Source organism: Procambarus clarkii, chromosome 10, assembly GCF_040958095.1.
Source record: "Procambarus clarkii isolate CNS0578487 chromosome 10, FALCON_Pclarkii_2.0, whole genome shotgun sequence".
NCBI lineage: Eukaryota > Metazoa > Arthropoda > Malacostraca > Decapoda > Cambaridae > Procambarus > Procambarus clarkii.
The window spans coordinates 11,675,821-11,694,379 of record NC_091159.1 but is presented as its reverse complement, the minus strand read 5'-3'; the positions used below and the strand labels follow the sequence as shown (position 1 = coordinate 11,694,379).

General features: G+C 47.9%; 1 protein-coding gene across 1 annotated transcript; it reads right to left on the bottom strand.

Moving 5' to 3' along the window:
• Window positions 1–17,110: 17,110 nt before the first annotated feature.
• Window positions 17,111–18,463, bottom strand: LOC138363136 (uncharacterized). Its single transcript, XM_069322127.1, has one exon. The coding sequence runs from the start codon at window positions 18,461–18,463 to the stop codon at window positions 17,111–17,113; it is 1,353 nt and encodes a 450-aa protein (XP_069178228.1).
• Between the last annotated feature and the right edge of the window lie 96 nt (window positions 18,464–18,559).

Genomic DNA, 18,559 nt, shown 5'->3' with positions numbered 1-18,559 from the left:
GGCATTAGACGTCTTGATACTAAAAGTTCCAGATATAAGTATCAGGATCTTTGCTACAGCTCATTCTTGGTGATTACAAGTAGGTGAGTACCTCGTCCGGCCTCCTTGCTCACCTGTTGCACATGTGACGGAAGGACGTGAGCAACAGCCTGGTTGACCAGTCCAGCAACCAGGAGGCCTGATCGATGACCGGGCCGCGGGGACATTGAGCCCCGAAATCATCGCTAGGTAACCTCAAGGAGCGTCCAACTGGACACACTACCGGACAGTCGAACGGTTATTAGGTGGTTTACACTCTACATGTTGAGTGTGTGTGTGTGTGTGTGTGTGTGTGTGTGTGTGTGTGTGTGTGTGTGTGTGTGTGTGTGTGTGTGTGCAATGTTGACATGTTTGATAACTCCTGACGCGCAGGAGTTATCATTCTCATCTTGTGTGCAACATTGTGAGGCGTCTCAGGTATGCGAGTATAGCAGAGACCCCCCCTCCACAGTATAACCTCCCTCCCCCCCCCCTCGCTGTAACGACGCCTCAGTCTACTCAAGTCGGTCCTCAGCTGCCGGCCCCAACTGCAGGTTTATCTCCTATCCAAGTCTTTTTATATGATTGATTCTGTTCCTTATTCATTCTGCATTTATACAAAAACACCTGTTATTTAAACACAATGATGTCTGGTTCAGTCGCTATGCAGGACAGAAGCGGTTGGGTACGTTCTCTTTCATCTGATGCGTCTCTTCACCTAGTAATACAATAGATATCCCGGAACTTGGCAGCTGTTGAAGGTTGTTGTTGGCCTAGAGGAGAGGACTTAGGCCACAGGCATCCTGTCCCCGACAACACGAATAAGTACATTCCAGGTTGTAATAGATTGCAATTTCTTTTACCATGTCGTGGTGGAGTGGACTAGAGCGCGCCTGGGAACACCAGGGCGTAGGTTCGAACTCTTATCAAGACCCTTGTGGATTTGTTCAATAAGTACATTTATATTTGTCAAGTATTTAAGAGTGTTGAGTGATGGGTTGAGCATCCTGTGTGATGACGGGGATGGCTCTTACCTCTGGGGAAGAGAGATCAGACAGCATCTGCCCGGGGGGAGGGGGGGAGGGAGGGGGGGAGGGAGGGGGGGGCAAGAAGCTGTATGTCTCATGGAACACCATTGTGGGGTAAAGAGCCAATGAATACAACACTGTGATGAGTCCACAAATAGCTACTCAAGCTGCAAAAACTCATCAAAGGCAGATCAAATTTGTCAATGGAATGAATAATATATGCTGAACCAGTCTTCCTCAGCCACACCACACACACACAACACACCACAACACACACACAACACAACACAACACACACACACAACACAACACACACACACAACACACCACAACACAACACACACACAACACAACAACACACCACGCAACAAACACAACACACACACATTAGTGAACAAATAGAATGAATAATGAAGGGGGGGGGGGGAGAAAACTCCATTCTTCAACTGGATATTACATAGCCTAATAGGTTCGGCCAGTTGTATACCAATCGTATGCCAATTGAGAGTCTGCGGCCAAGAGCTGAGGCTTGACCCATGCCAGCTCAAGTACATAAGGACAGTAACATCACACAGTCGCTCCACGCCGCCATCATGACAAGAGCAACATCAACACGACAAGAGCAACATCAGCATGACAAGAGCAACATCAACACAACAAGAGCAACATCAACACAACAAGAGCAACATCAACACAACAAGAGCAACATCAACACAACAAGAGCAACATCAACACAACAAGAGCAACATCAACACAACAAGAACAACATCAACACAACAAGAGCAACATCAACACGATAAGAGCAACATCAACACGACAAGAACAACATCAAAACAAGAGCAACATCATAACAAGAGCAACATCATAACAAGAGCAACATCAACACGACAAGAGCAACATCAACATGACAAGAGCAACATCAATACGACAAGAGCAACATCAACACGATAAGAGCAACATCAACACAAGAGCAACATCAACATGCTTTTCCTTATTCTCATATCAGATATAGACAAAAATACAAGTCACAGCTTCGTATCATCCTTTGCAGATGACACAAAAATCAGTATGAAAATTACCTCGGCTGATTACATTGAAAAACTTCAAGCTGATATTAATAAAGTTTTCGACTGGGCATCAGAAAATAACATGATGTTTAACAGTGATAAATTCCAGGTACTCAGGTACGGTAAAAATGAGGACCTTAAACATAATACAGAGTACAAAACACAATCAAATGTACCCATAGTAGGAAAACAGCATGTAAAGGATTTGGGAATAATAATGTCTGACGACCTAACGTTTAAGGAGCATAACCAAGCAAATATTGCGACAGCCAGAAAAATGATAGGATGGATTACGAGAACTTTCAAATCCAGGGATCCCATCACAATGGTTGTGCTCTTCAAGGCACTTGTGTAGTCCCGTCTTGAGTACTGCTCAGTACTCACTTCCCCCTTCAAAGCAGGAGAGATTGCTGAAATAGAGGGAATACAGAGAACATATACGGCACGCATAGACGAGATAAAACACCTAAATTATTGGGATCGTCTCAAAGCCCTCCAAATGTACTCTCTAGAAAGAAGACGAGAGAGATATCAAATAATATACACCTGGAAGATACTGGAGGGCCAAGTACCAAATCTACACAGTAAAATAACAACGTACTGGAGTGAACGACATGGAAGAAAATGTAGAATAGAACCAATGAAGAGCAGAGGTGCCATAGGCACAATCAGAGAACACTGTATAAACATCAGAGGTCCGCGGTTGTTCAACGTCCTCCCAGCAAGCATAAGGAATATTGCCGGAACAACCGTGGACATTTTCAAGAGGAAACTAGATTTATTCCTCCAAGGAGTGCCGGACCAACCGGGCTGTGGTGGGTATGTGGGCCTGCGGGCCGCTCCAAGCAACAGCCTGGTGGACCAAACTCTCACAAGTCGAGCCTGGCCTCGGGCCGGGCTTGGGGAGTAGAAGAACTCCCAGAACCCCATCAACCAGGTAACACAACAAGAGCAACATCAACATAACAAGAGCAACATCAACACGACAGGAGCAACATCAACATAACAAGAGCAACATCAATACGACAAGAGCAACATCAACACGATAAGAGCAACATCAACACAAGAGCAACATCAACACAACAAGAGCAACATCAACACGACAGGAGCAACATCAACATAACAAGAGCAACATCAACATGACAAGAGCAACATCAACATGACAAGAGCAACATCAACACGACAGGAGCAACATCAACATGACAAGAGCAACATCAACATGACAAGAGCAACATCAACATGACAAGAGCAACATCAACACGACAAGAGCAACATCAGCACAACAAGAGCAACATCAACACGATAAGAGCAACATCAACACGACAAGAACAACATCAAAACAAGAGCAACATCAACATGACAAGAGCAACATCAATACGACAAGAGCAACATCAACATGACAAGAGCAACATCAATACGACAAGAGCAACATCAACACGATAAGAGCAACATCAACACAACAAGAGCAACATCAACATAACAAGAGCAACATCAACATGACAAGAGCAACATCAACATGACAAGAGCAACATCAACATAACAAGAGCAACATCAACATGACAAGAGCAACATCAATACGACAAGAGCAACATCAACATGACAAGAGCAACATCAACACAACAAGAGCAACATCAACACAACTAGAGCAGTATCAACACGACAGGAGCAACATCAACATAACAAGAGCAACATCAACATGACAAGAGCAACATCAACACGACAAGAGCAACATCAACACGACAAGAACAACATCAAAACAAGAGCAACATCAACACGACAAGAACAACATCAAAACAAGAGCAACATCAACACGACAAGAGCAACATCAGCATGACAAGAGCAACATCAACACGACAAGAGCAACATCAACATGACAAGAGCAACATCAACGTGACAAGAGCAACATCATGATGACAAGAGCAACATCAACACGACAAGAGCAACATCAACATAACAAGAGCAACATCAACATGACAAGAGCAACATCAACACAACAAGAGCAACATCAACACGACAAGAGCAACATCAACATGACAAGAGCAACATCAACACAACAAGAGCAACATCAACACAACAAGAGCAACATCAACACAACAAGAGCAACATCAACACGACAAGAGCAACATCAACACAACAAGAGCAACATCAACACAACAAGAACAACATCAACACGACAAGAGCAACATCAACACGACAAGAGCAACATCAACATGACAAGAGCAACATCAACATGACAAGAGCAACATCAACACAACAAGAACAACATCAACACAACAAGAGCAACATCAACATGACAAGAGCAACATCAACATGACAAGAGCAACATCAACACAACAAGAGCAACATCAACACAACAAGAGCAACATCAACATGACAAGAGCAACATCAACATGACAAGAGCAACATCAACACAACAAGAACAACATCAACACAACAAGAGCAACATCAACATGACAAGAGCAACATCAACACGACAAGAGCAACATCAACACAACAAGAGCAACATCAACACAACAAGAGCAACATCAACACAACAAGAGCAACATCAACACAACAAGAACAACATCAACACAACAAGAGCAACATCAACACAACAAGAGCAACATCAACACAACAAGAGCAACATCAACACAACAAGAACAACATCAACACAACAAGAACAACATCAACACAACAAGAGCAACATCAACACAACAAGAACAACATCAACACAACAAGAACAACATCAACACAACAAGAACAACATCAACACAACAAGAACAACATTCACCAATAAAATAAACAGAAAACGCGAGGACAAAATACCAGAAAAAAGTGAGCAATAAGAGGCGGGGAAAAATAAGTTATATGTAATATATAATATTTATTTATGTTCATATAAAAGTTAGGGAGAAGGGAGGGAGGGAGTCAAGTGAGACGAGTGAGGGAGGGAGTGCGTGGGAGTGTGTGCGTGCGTGGGAGGGAGTGTGGGAGGGAGGGAGTGCGTGGGAGGGAGTGTGTGCGTGGGAGGGAGTGTGTGCGTGCGTGGGAGGGAGTGTGTGTGTGCGTGCGTGGGAGGGGAGGAGGACACAAACACCACACACTGGCAAGGAGACTCTCAGCACACACTTGCTTCATTAAATGCCCCACTGTGTGCTGCACAGCACTGGTGCTATATTTGTTTGTTGCCCAGCGCAAGTGGCGAGGCGAGGCTGCAGGTGTTTGTTTGTTTGTTGCTCGGCACATGTGTTTGTTGGTGTGTGTGTGTGTGTGTGCTTTTGCTGGCTAGCAGGTGTGTGTACCTCCCGGAACACGAGTCCTGCAGAGTGGTGATTGGAGGACTGCAGTTGGTGCAACTGTTTTGCTTGTTACGTGATTGTCACTTGTAGGTTGAGGCTCAGCTCCCGGGCCCCGCCTTTCAGCCGACCCTCTCACTTCCGCAGCGTATCATCAATCCCATTTGTTTAAATGTGGAGTAAATAAACCGCTTGTTTACGGACCAACCACCTCGTTAGCTTGATTAGTTTACTTTCCTGATTATATATAATTTATACTCTATTGTATACCAATACTGGCCACACTATATACCTATATTGGCACTTAGGCAAGCACTTGCGAAACCTCTACATCTTTTGTTAATCATGGCGGCTTCGATTGCATTCATCAAACCGTTCACGGGTTCGAAACTTTCCCAAGTTAATGTTGTTATGGTTATAAACAGCCTCCTACTGCTTCGAACCTCATAAACTGTTTGATAAATGTAACCATGCCGCGATAATTGTGGGAAGATGTAAAGGTCTCGTAATTGGTTGAGTAAATAATTGATGAACTTTGGTGCAGAAGAACGAGCCTTCCTCTCTCGGTGCATATACTGTGATATCGCCGATATCAATTTACTTTAATATCGCTGATATAAATTAACCTTAATATCGCCGATATCAATTTACTTTAATATCGCCGATATCAATTTACTTTAATATCGCCGATATCAATTTACTTTAATATCGCCGATATCAATTAACCTTAATATCGCCGATATCAATTTACATTAATATCGCCGATATCAATTTACTTTAATATCGCCGATATCAATTAACCTTAATGTCGCCGATATCAATTAACCTTAATGTCGCCGATATCAATTTACTTTAATATCGCCGATATCAATTTACATTAATGTCGCCGATATCAATATACTTTAATATCGCCGATATCAATTAACCTTAATGTCGCCGATATCAATTAACCTTAATGTCGCCGATATCAAATTACGTTCCTCGTCATTTCCATACTAGTCTCATGTTCTTTCAAAGATAGTCACGATTTCAGGTTATTTACCATAATGTTATGTGTTCTAGTCCAGGAGCCAGATTCACGAAACAGTTACGCAAGCACTTACGAACCTGTCCATCTTTTCTCAATCTTTGGAGGCTTTGTTTCCAATTATTAAACAGTTAATGAGCTCCGAAGCACCAGGAGGCTGTTTATAACAATAACAACAGTTGATTTGGATAGTTTTCATGCTTGTAAACTGTTTAATAAATGTAACCCAAGCCGTCAAAGATTGAGGAAAGATGTAGACGTTCGTAAGTGCTTGCGTAACTGCTTCGTGAATCCGGATCCAGGTATTGATATCGGGATCAGTACAGGTGGTACTAGTGGTGGCCCTTGCGGTACTCTGCTCGTTCCTCCCTCTCGTCTCATATCTCCTCTTACCGTTACTCTGCAATTGTTACACACGCTTTCTCTTGCCAATTCCTCATAAGAATTGACGACACTACACTAGGCCAACTGGCAATTAGTTTTCAAATTGTATAACAAATGTATGCCGCTATGTATGCGCATGTCTGTGGAAACAAAAGAGAATGAGACTGAAGATATCATTATCTCAACATTTTATCTCTGTGTGAAGCCATGATGAGTTAATCCACAAGAGAATCTAAGATCCTGTCATCTAAAAGAGATCTAAATTTGTGATTTAAATTAGATCCTGTGATCTAAATTTGTAAGAGGACGGGTTGAAAGAGACCACCTCCCCTCCCCCCTGTTTACAGCCAAGGAACTCGTTCATTCTCTGTCTCTCCCTGTCTCTCTCTGTCTCTCCCTGTCTCTCCCTGTCTCTCCCTGTCTCTCTCTCTGTCTCTCCCTGTCTCTCCCTGTCTCTGTCTCTCCCTGTCTCTGTCTCTTCCTGTCTCTCTCTGTCTCTCCCTGTCTCTCCCTGTCTCTCCCTGTCTCTCCCTGTATCTCCCTGTCTCTCTCTGTCTCTCTCTCTGTGTCTCCCTGTCTCTCTCTGTCTCTCCCTGTCTCTCCCTGTCTCTCTCTGTCTCTCTCTGTCTCTCTGTCTCTCTCTCTGTCTCTCCCTGTCTCTCTCTGTCTCTCCCTGTCTCTCTCTGTCTCTCCCTGTCTCTCTCTCTGTCTCTCTCTCTGTCTCTCCCTGTCTCTCTCTGTCTCTCCCTGTCTCTCTCTGTCTCTCCCTGTCTCTCTCTGTCTCTCCCTGTCTCTATCTCTCCCTGTCTCTCTCTCTGTCTCTCCCTGTCTCTCTGTCTCTCCCTGTCTCTCTCTGTCTCTCCCTGTCTCTCCCTGTCTCTCCCTGTCTCTCTCTCTGTCTCTCCCTGTCTCTCTGTCTCTCCCTGTCTCTCCCTGTCTCTCTCTGTCTCTCCCTGTCTCTCTCTGTCTCTCCCTGTCTCTCTCTCTCCCTGTCTCTCTCTCTGTCTCTCCCTGTCTCTCTGTCTCTCCCTGTCTCTCCCTGTCTCTCTCTGTCTCTCCCTGTCTCTCTCTGTCTCTCCCTGTCTCTCTCTGTCTCTCCCTGTCTCTCTGTCTCTCCCTGTCTCTCTGTCTCTCCCTGTCTCTCTCTGTCTCTCCCTGTCTCTCTCTGTCTCTCTCTGTCTCTCTCTGTCTCTCCCTGTCTCTCCCTGTCTCTCTCTGTCTCTCCCTGTCTCTCTCTGTCTCTCTCTGTCTCTCTCTGTCTCTCTCTGTCTCTCCCTGTCTCTCTGTCTCTCCCTGTCTCTCTCTGTCTCTCTCTGTCTCTCCCTGTCTCTCTGTCTCTCCCTGTCTCTCTCTGTCTCTCCCTGTCTCTCTCTGTCTCTCCCTGTCTCTCTCTGTCTCTCCCTGTGTCTCTCTCTGTCTCTCCCTGTCTCTCTCTCTGTCTCTCCCTGTCTCTCTCTCTGTCTCTCCCTGTCTCTCCCTGTCTCTCTCTGTCTCTCCCTGTCTCTCTCTGTCTCTCCCTGTCTCTCTCTGTCTCTCCCTGTCTCTCTCTGTCTCTCTCTGTCTCTCCCTGTCTCTCCCTGTCTCTCTCTGTCTCTCCCTGTCTCTCTCTGTCTGTCTGTCCCTGTCTCTCTCTGTCTCTCCCTGTCTCTCCCTGTCTCTCCCTGTCTCTCCCTGTCTCTCCCTGTCTCTCTCTGTCTCTCTCTCTCTCTGTCTCTCTCTCTCTCTGTCTCTCTCTCTGTCTCTCTCTGTCTCTCCCTGTCTCTCTCCCTCCCTCACCTAACCTGAACCAGCAGACCCGTCCTCATAAATAATAATGTTATCGCCCCAATCTGAAAGCCACACACCACTTTTTCCCATCTCTGGGATTTACCCAAATATTCACCTACTGGCAACTCACTCGAGCACAGAATTGTCAAAGATGATTAATTTCATCTTTATTGACACCGTCTGCCTGCCAGGCCGTGTATAATCATGATTAATCTATCGTTATTGTCTAAATTGCTTTAATCATGAGCTACCAAAGGTTCTCCTTAACATTTAATCCTCCATAACACCTCCAATTTAAAATTCGTGGCGCTGGTCACAGGAAGCACTCACAAAAATGTTTAATTTTAACCTTACCGAGCAGAGAGAATTTAATTTGTTATGGTGAAATTGGAAATGATAATAATAATGTAGTTTACTGGTCTGTCTGCCTGGGTGGCCCCCCCCCCCCTCCTCTTCCCCCCCCCCCCTCCTCTTCCCCCCCCCCCTCCTCTTCCCCCCCCCCCCTCCTCTTCCCCCCCCCCCTTCTGGCAACACACATGTTTCATCAAGTGTTGTGGGGTACGGTGTTGGGAGTACAGTGTTGCGGGGTACAGTGTTGATTGTACAGTGGTGGAGGTACAATATTGAGGAAACAATCATTGTGTCGGGTGCTGGTGATCTCTGTAACTATTGTGACACAACAAATTCCCGCTTGGTACTAATTGTCAATGTTACGATTAAACTGAGTTGTTTATGCTGGACGCGATGTGTTGTTGTGGTGGGTTGTGTTGTGGTGGTGGGTTGTGGTGGTGGGTTGTGTTGTGTGGTGGGTTGTGTTGTGGTGGTGGGTTGTGTTGTTGTGGTGGGTTGTGTTGTGTGGTGGGTTGTGATGTGTGGTGGGTTGTGATGTGTGGTGGGTTGTGATGTGTGGTGGGTTGTGATGTGTGGTGGGTTGTGATGTTGTGGTGGGTTGTGATGTGTGGTGGGTTGTGATGTTGTGGTGGGTTGTGTTGTGTGGTGGGTTGTGTTGTGTGGTGTGTTGTTGTGGTGGGTTGTGTTGTTGTGGTGGGTTGTGTTGTTGTGGTGGGTTGTGTTGTTGTGGTGGGTTGTGTTGTGGTGGTGGGTTGTGTTGTGGTGGTGGGTTGTGTTGTGGTGGTGGGTTGTGTTGTGGTGGTGGGTTGTGTTGTGTGGTGGGTTATGGTGTGTGGTGGGTTGTGTTGTGGTGGGTTGTGTTGTTTTGGTGGGTTGTGTGGTGGGTTGTGCTGTGTGGTGGGTTGTGTTGTTGTGGTGGGTTGTGTTGTGTGGTGGGTTGTGGTGTGGTGGTGGGTTGTGTTCTGTGGTGGGTTGTGTTGTTGTGGTGGGTTGTGTTGTGTGGTGGATTGTGTTGTTGTGGTGGGTTGTGTTGTGTGGTGGGTTGTGTTGTGTGGTGGGTTGTGTTGTGTGGTGGGTTATGGTGTATGGTGGGTTGTGTTGTGGTGGGTTGTGTTGTTTTGGTGGGTTGTGTTGTTTTGGTGGGTTGTGTTGTTGTGGTGGGTTGTGTTGTTGTGGTGGCTTGTGGTGTGTGGTGGGTTGTGTTGTGTGGTGGGTTGTGTTGCTGTGGTGGGTTGTGTTGTGTGGTGGGTTATGGTGTGTGGTGGGTTGTGGTGTGTGGTGGGTTGTGGTGTGTGGTGGGTTGTGTTGTGTGGTGGGTTGTGTTGTGGTGGTGGGTTATGGTGTGTGGTGGGTTGTGTTGTTGTGGTGGGTTGTGTTGTGTGGTGGGTTGTGTTGTGTGGTGGGTTGTGTTGTGTGGTGGGTTGTGTTGTGTGCTAGTACTCGTCAAAGTGGTGGAGGAGATGATTGTGGTACCAGTGGTGGCAGTGGTAATGTTGGCAGTAATGGTGGATGAGCTAGTGGATGCTGATGGATGCCTGTGGTAGTGGATGCTGATGGATGCCTGTGGCAGTGGTGGCTGATGGATGCCTGTGGTAGTGGTGGCTGATGGATGCCTGTGGCAGTGGTGGCTGATGGATGCCTGTGGTAGTGGTGGCTGATGGATGCCTGTGGCAGTGGTGGCTGATGGATGCCTGTGGCAGTGGTGGCTGATGGATGCCTGTGGTAGTGGTGGCTGATGGATGCCTGTGGTAGTGGTGGCTGATGGATGCCTGTGACAGTGGTGGCTGATGGATGCCTGTGGTAGTGGTGGCTGATGGATGCCTGTGGTAGTGGTGGCTGATGGATGCCTGTGGTAGTGGTGGCTGATGAATGCCTGTGGCAGTGGTGGCTGATGGATGCCTGTGGCAGTGGTGGCTGATGGATGCCTGTGGCAGTGGTGGCTGATGGATGCCTGTGGTAGTGGTGGCTGATGGATGCCTGTGGTAGTGGTGGCTGATGGATGCCTGTGACAGTGGTGGCTGATGGATGCCTGTGGTAGTGGTGGCTGATGGATGCCTGTGGTAGTGGTGGCTGATGGATGCCTGTGGTAGTGGTGGCTGATGAATGCCTGTGGCAGTGGTGGCTGATGGATGCCTGTGGTAGTGGTGGCTGATGAATGCCTGTGGCAGTGGTGGCTGATGGATGCCTGTGGTAGAGGTGGTGGATGACGGAGTGTTGTCACTATGTAGGCTTGCACCCACCTCGGGTCTTGTGTGTAGCGTCATTACCACTCTTGTCTCTCTCGCTGGGCTTCACAAAGTGCCAGGAAGCCAGCCAAGAGAAAGGAAGAGAGGAAAGAGAAGAAATGGATAAAAAAAAAGAGGGAACAGACATATAGGAGAAGGGGGAGGGATAGGAAGATACAGATTCGCAAATAAGATAAAGGATGGAGAAAGAGAAATAGGGAGAGCGGGAGAGCAAGAGGAACTGAGTAAGATATAAATAGATGAAGAAAATAAAGAACAGTGTTGTAAATATGATGACTATGATGACTATGATGAGTATTAGCTGGAAATATGTCCTGGATTTTCCCCTCAACAGATTACCTGAGCATTGGAACTGGAAATTAAATCAGGTGAGCCGCGGAGATTAAAGCACTCACACTAACCGGTTTTAATGTATAAAGAGGTGTGTACTCACCTAGTTGTGCTTGCGGGGGTTGAGCTCTGGCTCTTTGGTCCCGCCTTTCAACTGTCAATCAACTGGTGTACAGACTCCTGAGCCTACTGGGCTCTATCATATCTACATTTGAAACTGTGTATGGAGTCTGCCTCCACCACATCACTGCCTAATGCATTCCATTTACTAACTACTCTTACACTGAAAACGTTCTTTCTAACGTCTCTGTGGCTCTTTTGGGTACTCAGCTTCCACCTGCGTCCCCTTGGGCGTGTGCCACCCGTGTTAAATAATCCATCCTTGTCAATTCTGAGAATTTTTTATGTGGTGATCATGTCTCCCCGAGCTTTTCTGTCTTCCAGCGACGTGAGGTGCAGTTCACGCAGCCTTTCCTTGTAACTCATGCCTCTTAGTTCTGGGACTAGCCTAGTGGCACACCTCTGAACTTTTTCCAGCTTCATCTTGTGCTTGACAAGGTACGGGCTCCATGCTGGGGCCGTATATTCCAGGATTGGTCTTACATATGTGGTATACAAGGCTCTGAAGGATTCTTTTCACAGGTTTCTGAACGCTGTTCTGATGTTAGCCAGTCTCGTATAGGCCGCTGATGTTATTCTTTTGATGTGGGCTTCAGGATACAGGTTTGGCGTGATATCAACTCCCAGATCTTTCTCTCTGTCCGTTTCGTGAAGGACTTCATCTCCAATTCGGTATCCAGTGTCTGGCCTCCTAGTTCCTCCTCCTAGTTTCATTATCTTACATTTACCTGGGCTGAACTTTAGTAGCCATTTGTTGTCCAGTCCTTCAGTTTGTCTAGGTCATCTTGTAGCCTCATACTATCTTCCTCTGTCTTGATTCTCCTTATAATTTTTGCATCACCAGCAAATATTGAGAGGAACGAGTCAATTCCTTCTGGGAGATCATTTACGTATATCAGAAAGAATATAGGTATGACCCCACTGGTGGCTCCCCGCCACTCCGAGACCTCACCCCTCACAGTGACTCGCTGTGTCCTGTTGCTTAGGTACTCCCTTAACCAGTGGAGTACCTTCCCTTTTACTCCTGCCTGCATCTCCAGTTTGTGCACTAGTCTCTTATGTGGTACTGTGTCAAAAGCTTTCTGGCTGTCCAGAAATATGCAGTCTGCCCAGCCCTCTCTCTCTTGCCTGATTTTTGTTGCCTGGTCATAGAACTTAATTAAACCTGTTAGGCATGATTTGCCATATCTGAACCACTGCTGATGTTGTGTTACTGAGTTCTTTCGCTCCAGATGTTCCACTAGCTTTTCTTTCGCACAATCTTCTCCATCATCTTGCATGGAATGCAAGTTAGGGACACTGGCCTGTAATTCAGTGCCTCCTGCTTATCACCTTTCTTGTATATTGGGACTACATTGGCCGTCTTCCAATTTTTTGGCAGTTCACCTGTTACCAGTGATTTGTTGTACACCATGGAGAGTGGTAGGCACAGAGCTTCTGCTCCTTCCTTTAGAATCCACGGCGAGATTCCATCCAGGCTCCAATATCATTGGTCCGGACCAACCGGACTGTGGTGGGTATGTGGGCCTGCGGGCCGCTCCAAGCAACAGCCTGGTGGACCAAACTCTCACAAGTCAAGCCTGGCCTCGGGCCGGGCATGGGGAGTAGAAGAACTCCCAGGACCCCATCAAGCAGGTATCAAACAGGGCCTATAGCCTTTGTCACATACAAATCTAGCAGATGCTTCCTCACCTCCCCATTGGTATTCACAAACTCCTCTAGTGGTGTCTGGTTTGATATGCCCTCTCTTATCTCTGGGACTTCTTGCTCTGAGGTGAAGACCTCCTGGAATTTCTTATTGAGTTCCTCGCACACTTCCTTGTCGTTTGTAGTGAATCTTTCTTCCCCTATCCTCAGTTTCATTACCTGTTCCTTCACTGTTATTTTCCTCCTGATGTGGCTTTGCAGCAGTTTGGGTTGAGTCTTTGCCTTGCTCGATATGTCATTTTCATATTGCCTCTCTACGAGAGGCAATGTATGTGTGTGTGTGTGTGTGTGTGTGTGTGTGTGTGTGTGTGTGTGTGTGTGTGTGTGTGTGTGTGTGTGTGTGTGTGTACTCACCTATTTGTGCTTGCGGGGGTTGAGCTTTGGCTCTTTGGTCCAGCCTCTCAACTGTCAATCAACTGGTGTACAGATTCCTGAGCCTACTGGGCTCTATCATATCTACATTTAAAACTGTGTATGGAGTCAGCCTCCACCACATCACTGCCTAGTGCAATGCATCTGTTAACTACTCTGACACTAAAAAAGTTCCTTCTAACGACCCTGTGGCTCATGTGGGTACTCAGTTTCCACCTGTGTCCCCTTGTTCGCGTACCACTAGTGTTGAATAGTTTATCCTTGTTTACCCGGTCGATTCCCCTGAGGATTTTGTAGGTTGTGATCATGTCCCCCCTTACTCTTCTGTCTTCCAGGGTCATAAGGTGCATTTCCCGCAGCCTTTCCTCGTAACTCATGCCTCTTAGTAATGGGACTAGTCTAGTGGCATACCTCTGGACTTTTTCCAGCTTCGTCTTGTGCATGACAAGGTACGGACTCCATGATGGGTGTGTGTGTGTGTCTGTGTGTGCGTGTGTGTGTATTCACCCTAGTTGTATTCACCTAGTTGTGCTTGCGGGGGTTGAGCTCTGGCTCTTTCGGCCCACCTCTCAACTGTCAATCGATCAACTGCCCCTCCCCCCCACACACACACAGAAAGCAGCCCGTAGCAGCTGTCTAACTTCCAGGTACCTATTAACCGCTAGGTGAACAGGGGGCATCAGGGTGAAAGAAACTCTGCCCATTTGTTTCCTCCTCCAACGGGGATCGAACCCGGAACCTCAGGACTACGAATCCGAAGCGCTGTCCACTATATCAGGCCCCTATCCCTCCTATATCATTCCTCCCCATAGCTTTGCATCGTCAAATACATTGATATCATAGATCGGATATCCTGTGGGGGGCCGTTGACGCATATCCTGACCAGGATAGGGCCCCTGGTACCAACCCCTGAGGTACTCCCTCCTGTGTTATCTTCCCCCCTGGCTGTGAATCTTTGTGAGGGGAGCGCCTTTGCCCCGAGGCGCTCCCCTCACTCGTGTGTGTTATCGTGTCTCCTTGATTCCCTCGTCAAGTGGGGCGAGCTGCACCTCCCGGGGTCTAGGAGGTTCACCTCGCAGCTCTGGTACGTCTCGGTGCATGGGTCACCACCTCTGGTACGTCTCGGTGCATGGGTCACCACCTCTGGTACGTCTCGGTGCATGGGTCACCACCTCTGGTACGTCTCGGTGCATGGGTCACCACCTCTGGTACGTCTCGGTGCATGGGTCACCACTTCTGGTACGTCTCGGTGCATGGGTCACCACCTCTGGTACGTCTCGGTGCATGCGTCACCACCTCTGGTACGTCTCGGTGCATGCATCACCACCTCTGGTACGTCTCGGTGCATGGGTCACCACCTCTGGTACGTCTCGGTGCATGGGTCACCACCTCTGGTACGTCTCGGTGCATGGGGCACCACCTCTGGTACGTCTCGGTGCATGGGTCAGCACTTTTTAAAGCTTACGTTTTCTTTTTTTTCTTCAGGTAGGATTCTCATGGGGGACAATAGGCACACTCCAGAATAGGTGCCACGTGTTTCTAGTGCAGTTTTTAGATGGGGAACCTTCTCTAGGCTCGTTAATGTGATCCTTAAGTTTACTGCTGAATTGTGCTAGTGTGTGTGTGTATGTGTGTGTGTGCTAGTGTGTGTGTGTGTGTGTGTGTGTGTGTGTGTGTGTGTGTGTGTGTGTGTGTGTGTGTGGGCCCGGCCTGAGTGGTGCAATGTGCCCTTGGGACCACCCAAGGGGTTATGACATTATCCTCAGGGTGCATGAAGACATGAACATCTCTACCCAAGCCAGCCCGTCTCCTCCTCCTTGTACACTTGAGTTTCTTCCTGCTTGTGACTGTGAGTGTGTCTTGTGTATTCTTGCTGTTGTGGTCACTTGAATGCCTTGGTAAACGCCGCCGTCTCCAGGCACGTGCGCTTTAAGAACTTGAATGATATTTACAAAATAAAGACTGGGAGATAAATGATGATGGACTTGACTCTAATCAAGGCCGCCGCCTTGCAAGAGACAGCTCGTAGTCTCCTCAGTTACTGTGTAAAGATGTTAAAGATGTGAAGACATTATATATATATATATATATATATATATATATATATATATATATATATTTATATATATATATATATATATATATATATATATATATATATATATATATATATATATATATATATATATATATTGTGATTTTGCATGTTTACCATGGCAGTAGTGATGTTGGTGGAGGCTTCCACACGGCGCCCTAAACATTAGTGTCGACATTATGTCTGTCTCCTCCGAAATACTGTGTTGCTTGGGATTAATCCAGAATGTGATCACGGTGTTGAGGACGTGTTGCGCCTCTTAGTGTTGTCAGCTTGGCTCGCGCTCCTGTGTTGCTGCTCGTCGCAGAGGGTAGTGTTGTGAGCAGCGGTTTTGCACCACCTTCTCAGTCCTGCGTTTTACAAGTCCTGTAAACCAAAAGGTTTTACAGGATCTTTTGAGTGTAGGTCCTGTAATGTTAGGTCTCTTATATATCCCATTTTCTGTACGACAGCACCACATTGGCTGTCTTTCAACTTTCTGGCAGTTGTCCTCTTGTTTAGTAACTTGTCATTCTGTGTCAATGTGGTCTCTTCTAACCTGTTTTCTTTCTGCTGTGATTCTGAAGCAGGTTAGGATGGGTCTTAGTTTCATGTGCTATTTTGCTTTCAAGGTGGTCTATTCTGCTTCTCTTACTCTGAAATACTCATTCCCGGTAGTTAGGGACGTCTACTCTGTTCTGTTGTTTCTCCATGAGTGCTCATTCACTCTGGTTAATTATTATCTTGGTCAAGCCCTGGGTTCTGTCTTTAATTATCCTGTCTTGAGTGTGACGGGAACACAGTAAGGAGAAAATCTTGGGATGGCCTTTTGTCTTGCCTGAAGACTTCGTCATGCTGGACCTGGCACCGGTGTGAGCAGACGAGCTAGAGCTGTGCTGTGTGTGTGTCTGTGGCGTGTGTGTGTAGGTCTGTGGCGTGTGTGTGTAGGTCTGTGGCGTGTGTGTAGGTGTTGTGGCGTGTGTGTGTGTAGGTCTGTGACGTGTGTGTAGGTCTGTGGTGTGTGTGTGTAGATCTTTGGCGTGTGTAGATCTGTGGCGTGTGTAAATCTGTGGCGTGTGTAGATCTGTGGCACAGGCCTAGCCTCGATCATGCCAAGTCCAGTCACGTGTCTAGCCAAGCACCTGGCATACTAGACACGAGATGCAAAATTCCCTTTGACTATAGAGCAGATAATCTAGTTTAAATTAAATTGGTATCCGTCTCTCTGACATAATCAAATTACCAACTGGCGAAATAACATTTGATGCCACAATTTGCATTTTGGTGCATATTTTTGGTGTATGAAAACTAATTTTTTTTTATTTTGAAATGTGGTTAGAAACCTTATAGCTGGTTGAGGGTGTGAGGACTGAGGGTGTGAGGACTGAGGGTGTGAGGACTGGGGGTGTGAGGACTGAGGGTGTGAGGACTGAGGGTGTGAGGGCTGAGGGTGTGAGGGTGTAAGGGTTGAGGGTGTGAGAGCTGAGGGTGTGAGGGCTGAGGGTGTGAGGGCTGAGGGGTGTGAGGACTGAGGGTGTGAGAGCTGAGGGTGTGAGGGTTAAGGGTGTGAGAGCTGAGGGTGTGAGGGTTGAGGGTGTGAGGGTTGAGGGTGTGAGGGTTGAGGGTGTGAGGGCTGAGGGTGTGAGGGCTGAGGGTGTGAGGGCTGAGGGTGTGAGGGTTGAGGGTGTGAGGGCTGAGGGTGTGAGGACTGAGGGTGTGAGGGCTGAGGGTGTGAGGGCTGAGGGTGTGAGGGCTGAGGATGTGGGGGCTGAGGGTGTGAGGGCTGAGGGTGTGGGGGCTGAGGGTGTGAGGGCTGAGGGTGTGGGGGCTGAGGGTGTAGGGGCTGAGGGTGTGAGGACTGAGGGTGTGAGGGCTGAGGTTGTGAGGGCTGAGGGTGTGAGGGCTGAGGGTGTGAGGGCTGAGGGTGTGAGGGCTGAGGGTGTGAGGACTGAGGGTGTGAGGAATGAGGGTGTGAGGGCTGAGGGTGTGAGGACTGAGGGTGTGAGGGCTGAGGGTGTGAGGGCTGAGGGTGTGAGGACTGAGGGTGTGAGGACTGAGGGTGTGAGGGCTGAGGGTGTGAGGACTGAGGGTGTGAGGGCTGAGGGTGTGAGGGCTGAGGGTGTGAGGACTGAGGGTGTGAGGACTGAGGGTGTGAGGGCTGAGGGTGTGAGGACTGAGGGTGTGAGGGCTGAGGATGTGGGGGCTGAGGGTGTGGGGCTGAGGGTGTGGGGGCTGAGGGTGTGGGGGCTGAGGGTGTGAGGGCTGAGGGTGTGAGGGCTGAGGGTGTGAGAGCTGAGGGTGTGAGGGCTGAGGGTGTGAGGGCTGAGGGTGTGAGGGCTGAGGGTGTGAGGACTGAGGGTGTGAGGGCTGAGGGTGTGAGGGCTGAGGGTGTGAGGACTGAGGGTGTGAGGGCTGAGGGTGTGAGGACTGAGGGTGTGAGGGCTGAGGCTGGGAGGACTGAGGGTGTGAGGGCTGAGGGTGGGAGGACTGAGGGTGTGAGGACTGAGGGTGTGAGGACTGAGGGTGTGAGGACTGAGGGTGTGAGGGCTGAGGGTGTGAGGACTGAGGGTGTGAGGACTGAGGGTGTGAGGACTGAGGGTGTGAAGGCTGAGGGTGTGAGGACTGAGGGTGTGAAGGCTGAGGGTGTGAGGACTGAGGGTGTGAGGACTGAGGGTGTGAGGACTGAGCAAGAAGCATGACAGAAATACAGTAAATACACTGATCAGATGAGTAAGCCTGCGTCTCCTGATCTATTTATTCTTGCTGTATTTTCTTTTCCCTCTTGTGCTCTAT

Excerpts from the sequence above, each read along its gene's own strand:
- LOC138363136 (XM_069322127.1), bottom strand. The coding sequence starts at position 18,463 with ATGCTTCTTGCTCAGTCCTCACACCCTCAGTCCTCACACCCTCAGTCC.